The sequence below is a fragment of the Sinocyclocheilus rhinocerous genome, unplaced genomic scaffold (genome assembly GCF_001515625.1).
Source record: "Sinocyclocheilus rhinocerous isolate Xijiao unplaced genomic scaffold, SAMN03320098_v1.1 scaffold487, whole genome shotgun sequence".
Lineage (NCBI taxonomy): Eukaryota > Metazoa > Chordata > Actinopteri > Cypriniformes > Cyprinidae > Sinocyclocheilus > Sinocyclocheilus rhinocerous.
Genome location: NW_015662061.1, coordinates 520,933 through 525,830, shown reverse-complemented (window position 1 = coordinate 525,830; position 4,898 = coordinate 520,933). Strand labels below are relative to the sequence as shown.

Here is a 4,898-nt window from a genome sequence, read left to right as displayed (position 1 = left end):
GCTGCGTCTCCTGAACGAGGCACAGAATAACGGACAGGGCAAACCTGAGGAAGAGGAGGGTGATTTCCAGGGCCCGTACCCTCCGGACTACGATGAGACCGAGCAGGCTGTGAGCATGGCAAAGCCCCGGGCCTCATGGCAGGGCCTTCTGGATCCTCAGCTTACTCAGGCTCTACTCAACCGCTACAAGCAGGAGAGACTGATGCAGGCTGGACTCGCTCCGAACACCAACAGGATACCAGAGAGAGAGCAGGACAAAGACCAAGAGATGCTCAGGTAATGAAAGCATGCCGTTCATAACCAAACCAATGCCTCAGTGTCAGGGTTATTATCATTAACTAAAACTATTAAAACATTTTTGTTTATTGAAATAAAGCTAACTGAAATAAGCTGAAACGCTCAAACGAATAACTGTAAATAAACAAAAACTACAACTGAACTAAACCCAAAATAGAAATATTAGATGAAAAACAAACTATAAGATTAGAAATAAAAAGTAATATAAAAAAATGATAATAAAACTGACAAAAGCACATAATACAAAATTATAGTTATATCTAACTCAAATTAAAATGAAAATAGAGTAATAAAAACTAATTCAAAATAATAATAACAAAATATTAGATGAAAAACTTAAAATAAAAAACTAATTAAAAAAATTACAAAAGCACATAACAAAATTACTAGAAATTAAACTAAAATTAAAGTGAAAACTGAAAAAAATTGTTCAAAAGGTAATTCAGAATATTCATTAAAATAGAAATAAATGTATTAGATGAAAAAATTATAACTAAATAGTAATATTTTTAAAAAACTAATAAAAATGAGAAAAGCACATAACAAAATTACTAAAAATATTTAACAAAAATTTACATTTAAACAAAATATAGTTTAAAAAATCTAATTCAAAATATTAATAAAATATAAATATGACATAAAAAATGAACAAAACTAAAATTTGTACTAAATAGTAATATTTCAATAAACTACTACAAATCACAAAAGCACAGAACTAAATTATTAATAAATATATTAAAACAAAAACTGAAACTGAAAATATAAAAATAAAAGCTAATTTAAAATATTGATAAAAAATGTTGAATGAAAAACTTTAAACTACAATTAGAAATAAATAGTATTATAAAAAAACTAATAAAAATGACAAAAGCACATAGCAAAATTACCAGAAATGTAACTAACAGAAAAAATAAAATATAGCAATAAAAGTTCATTCAAAATATCAATAAAACACCAAGCAAACATAAAACCATTTGTTTTTTGTATTTATATTTTTATCTTGCAATTCTGAGAAAAAAGATATAAAATCGGAATTGTGAATTACCTTTTTACTTTTTTTATTCCATGGTGGAAACAGGCTTCCATAGTACAGGCATTAATTGACCATAGTGAATTGGAAATAATCAGTTATTGGCTTGCACAAGTAGCTTGTCGCTGTTTTTGTACATTAACCTTAATTAAATATTCAGATTTTAAATGATGCTACACTATAAATAAGACCTGTTTGACTAATGCTGTTGATAACTCACTTGGTCCTTAAAAACAAAACCACAGCTTGACCAGGGTCGTGCAAGAGTGCATTTAGGTGACGTTTTGTTGTGTGCATTGAGGAGAGAGTTCCTACTGTAAGCCATTTGCCACTTGGCAACCCAGAATCCCTGAGTTTCTCAGCAGATGAAAGGAGCATGACTGTTTCCTCAGACATCCAAATATATCAGAGCTTTACTACAGCTACAGTGAGTTTGGAGACACTCGGTTTCATATTGTGAGCAAGTAACAGTAACTCACAGCTCACTCAGTAACAGTAACAGGCTCTCTCAGTATCTACACCTACAATATTGTTTTAGAAATTAAACTAAATTTAGATTTTTTTTTTTTTTTGGGGGAATCAAATGATTGAGAAACGAAAATGTCTGAAATCTATTTATTGCATAAGATATCCAGTACAGGTTTAAACAGCACAACACATCAGATCAGCTGCTTTATACAGCAGTAATCATCAGCACAACAGGAGTTTAGTCTCAAAAAGAGCCCGTCTAAATGTCAAACATGCTCTAAGTGAGTTTCCTGTCCTCTCTTTCTCCGATTGGCTGTCTAAAATGGTGTGCCATTTTCTTAGTGTCATATGCATCCTATCTAAGCTTGATGGAAGTGTTTTTGTCCCTTGACTTGGCTTTGAAACACTCTGTCTGATACTAATCGCTGTCCCAACTTCCTGCCCTCTGGGTTTGTAAACTATGAATTTGTGAAGGAAATCGTAGCTATATAATCGTATATATAAATGCTTTTCGATATTTGTGCAGTCATAAAATCTTGTACAAAAATACATTACTGCAAAAATACAATACTGCAAGTTTTGTCAAACAACAAAAATCACTGTAAGTGCTAATAAAGTGTATGTGAACTACAACATTTTGTTTAGAACTTTGCATTGCTTTTACAGTGGAAGTGGATTAGAAAATACATCACATTCAACATTTAATGCAACGGCTTGATAATGTCATAGCCTATTAGCATAATATCTGAAACAAGCACAACAGACAATGACTTTTTAGATTTTAACGGTGGCTGAAGACAATTACGATTACAACAGTGGCATGCAGTTTTAAAGTCAGCGTGAAACAGAAGTTGGAATCGACTTTACTACCATATTGTGACGTGTTTCCATGTGAAACTGCTATTAAAAAAAAATTTTTTTGCTGAAAGTTTACTCACCATCAGGCCATTCAAGATGTAGATGAGTTTATTTCTTTATCAGAACAGATTTGGAGAAATGTAGCATTACGGTACATCACTTGCTCACCAGTGGATCCTCTGCAGTGAATGGGTGCCGTCAGAATGAGAGTCTAAACAGCTGATTAAAACATCACAATAATCCACAAGTAATCCACACCACTCCAGTCCATCAATTAATGTCCTGTGAAGTGAAAAGCTGTGTGTTTGTAAGAAACAAATCCATCATTAAGATTTTTTTTAAACTTCACTTCCGGCTAAAATACAAGTCCATAATCCATAATAACGCTTCCTCCAGTGAAAAAGTCCATCTCCTGTTGTCCTTTCACATCGAAATCCACTGACATATTTGTTTAGAATTATTTAGGACTGTTTTTCCTTGTAAACAGTGCGTAATATGTGCATATTTCTCTCCTGATTCAGATTAGATGACTCTTTCACTGGAGAAAGCAATATTATGGATAGAGGTCTCGTATTTTTGCAATGGTTTGAAGTTAAAAATGTCTTCATGATGGATTTGTTTCTTACAAACACGCAGCTTTTCACTTCACAAATTGATAATTGATGGACTGGAGTTGGATGGATTACTTGTGGATTATTGTGATGTTTTTATCAGCTGTTTGGACTCTCATTCTGACGGCACCCATTCACTGCAGAGGATCCACTAGTGAGCAAGTGATGTAATGCTACATTTCTCCAAATCTGTTCTGATGAAGAAACAAACTCATTTAAATTTTGGATAAGAAAATAAAAAGGCAAATTTTTATTTTGTGCTGACTTAAATATGAGCACTGTTATTTGCTACCTTTCGCTTAAAGATGATCAAATCAGTAAATCTAAACGATTAAGACTTTACTGACCAAAAACAAAACTAACTAAACAGATTTACAGTATTATTATGCTGAATCTCTAATTACATTTAAATTCAGACCTCATCTTCAATTCATGCACAAAAACATCTAGAACATGGAATCAAACATCACAGTCAATCCTCTAAATATCATTTAATTGAAACCCACATGTGATCTGTGATCACAGAGACCTCGACTATACCTCCACTTGGAAACGCACTAAAGAAAATGGCCTTTCCTCTTCTCTGTTTAGAGCCGCCATTACAAGATCAGAGTAATGTTCCTCCGTCAGGGGAGAAAGGACTTGGATACTGTTGCCAGGTGACTGTTTCTATGCAGACAGGTTATGCAAGCAGAATTCACAGGATGGTGACATCATGCTGCGGGGGAAGAGAGAAGCGTCTCTTCACACGTTTTATGTCATCATTAGATTAGACATTAGAGAGAAGTTCACAAACGACGTGATGAAACAGCCACCTGAGAGGGTGAGAAAGAACAGTGACGTGAGTTACAGAAGAGAGCAGAGGATGCTGGGTCCAATGCTAGAGCCAGAAAAAAAACGATCCCCAGAAAAAGTAGATTACAGTCTTACCAGCAGTTTCTGACCGTTGAGAACAGCTCAGGCCTGCTTTATGCTGCCAGTAACAAGCCTGTCACTGAAAAGAGAGGAGAAAATAACATTACATGATTAAAATATCGGTAACACTTTACAATAATTAACTACACAATGAACTAACAATGAACGACTGTATTTTCATTAACTAACATTAACAAGGATGAATAAATACTTTAATAAATGTATTGTTCATGGTTCATTTATGTTAGTTAATACATTACCTAACATTAACTAATGGAACCTTATTGCAAAGTGTTACCAAAATATATTTGTGTAGAGAATAACATGGTAATGAGTGTAATTAACATTAGACTAAATTAAGAAAGAAAATCAAGAAAGCAGTAGAGCTTACCATATTGCCTTACCACAATATCAATCACAAGCAAAGTTGATTTATATATATATTTTTTGTAATTTGCTAACATTTATTGTTGACAAAATATTAACATATTATTTGTCAATAAAGTGTTATTTTAATATAATTTATATGCTATTATAATATTTAATAATATTTTGAATTAGCATTTATTTTTATACTTTGTTTTAATTTTAGTTTAAGTTTTAGTATTTTTGTTAATATTAGTTTGTTTAAATATTTCTGTTTAGTTTTAGTAATTTTTATTAAATTAAGAAAAATAATCAAGCAAGCAGATTTAAGAGTAAAAATTTGTGTATATTTG

The 4,898-nt window shown here is 32.3% G+C and overlaps 1 protein-coding gene across 1 annotated transcript in view; it reads right to left on the bottom strand.

The window, feature by feature from the left end:
• Nucleotides 1–3,477: 3,477 nt before the first annotated feature.
• The window catches only part of LOC107727430 (lipoma HMGIC fusion partner-like 3 protein), an 8,879-nt gene continuing 7,458 nt past the window's right edge, over nt 3,478–4,898 (bottom strand). The window contains exons 5-6 of the mRNA XM_016537301.1: nt 4,195–4,258; nt 3,478–4,079 (exon numbers count right to left, since the gene is read on the bottom strand). Coding sequence (XP_016392787.1) covers nt 4,233–4,258 — 26 coding nt within the window. The 3' untranslated portion in view covers nt 3,478–4,079; nt 4,195–4,232. The remainder of the gene's footprint in view (nt 4,080–4,194; nt 4,259–4,898) is intronic.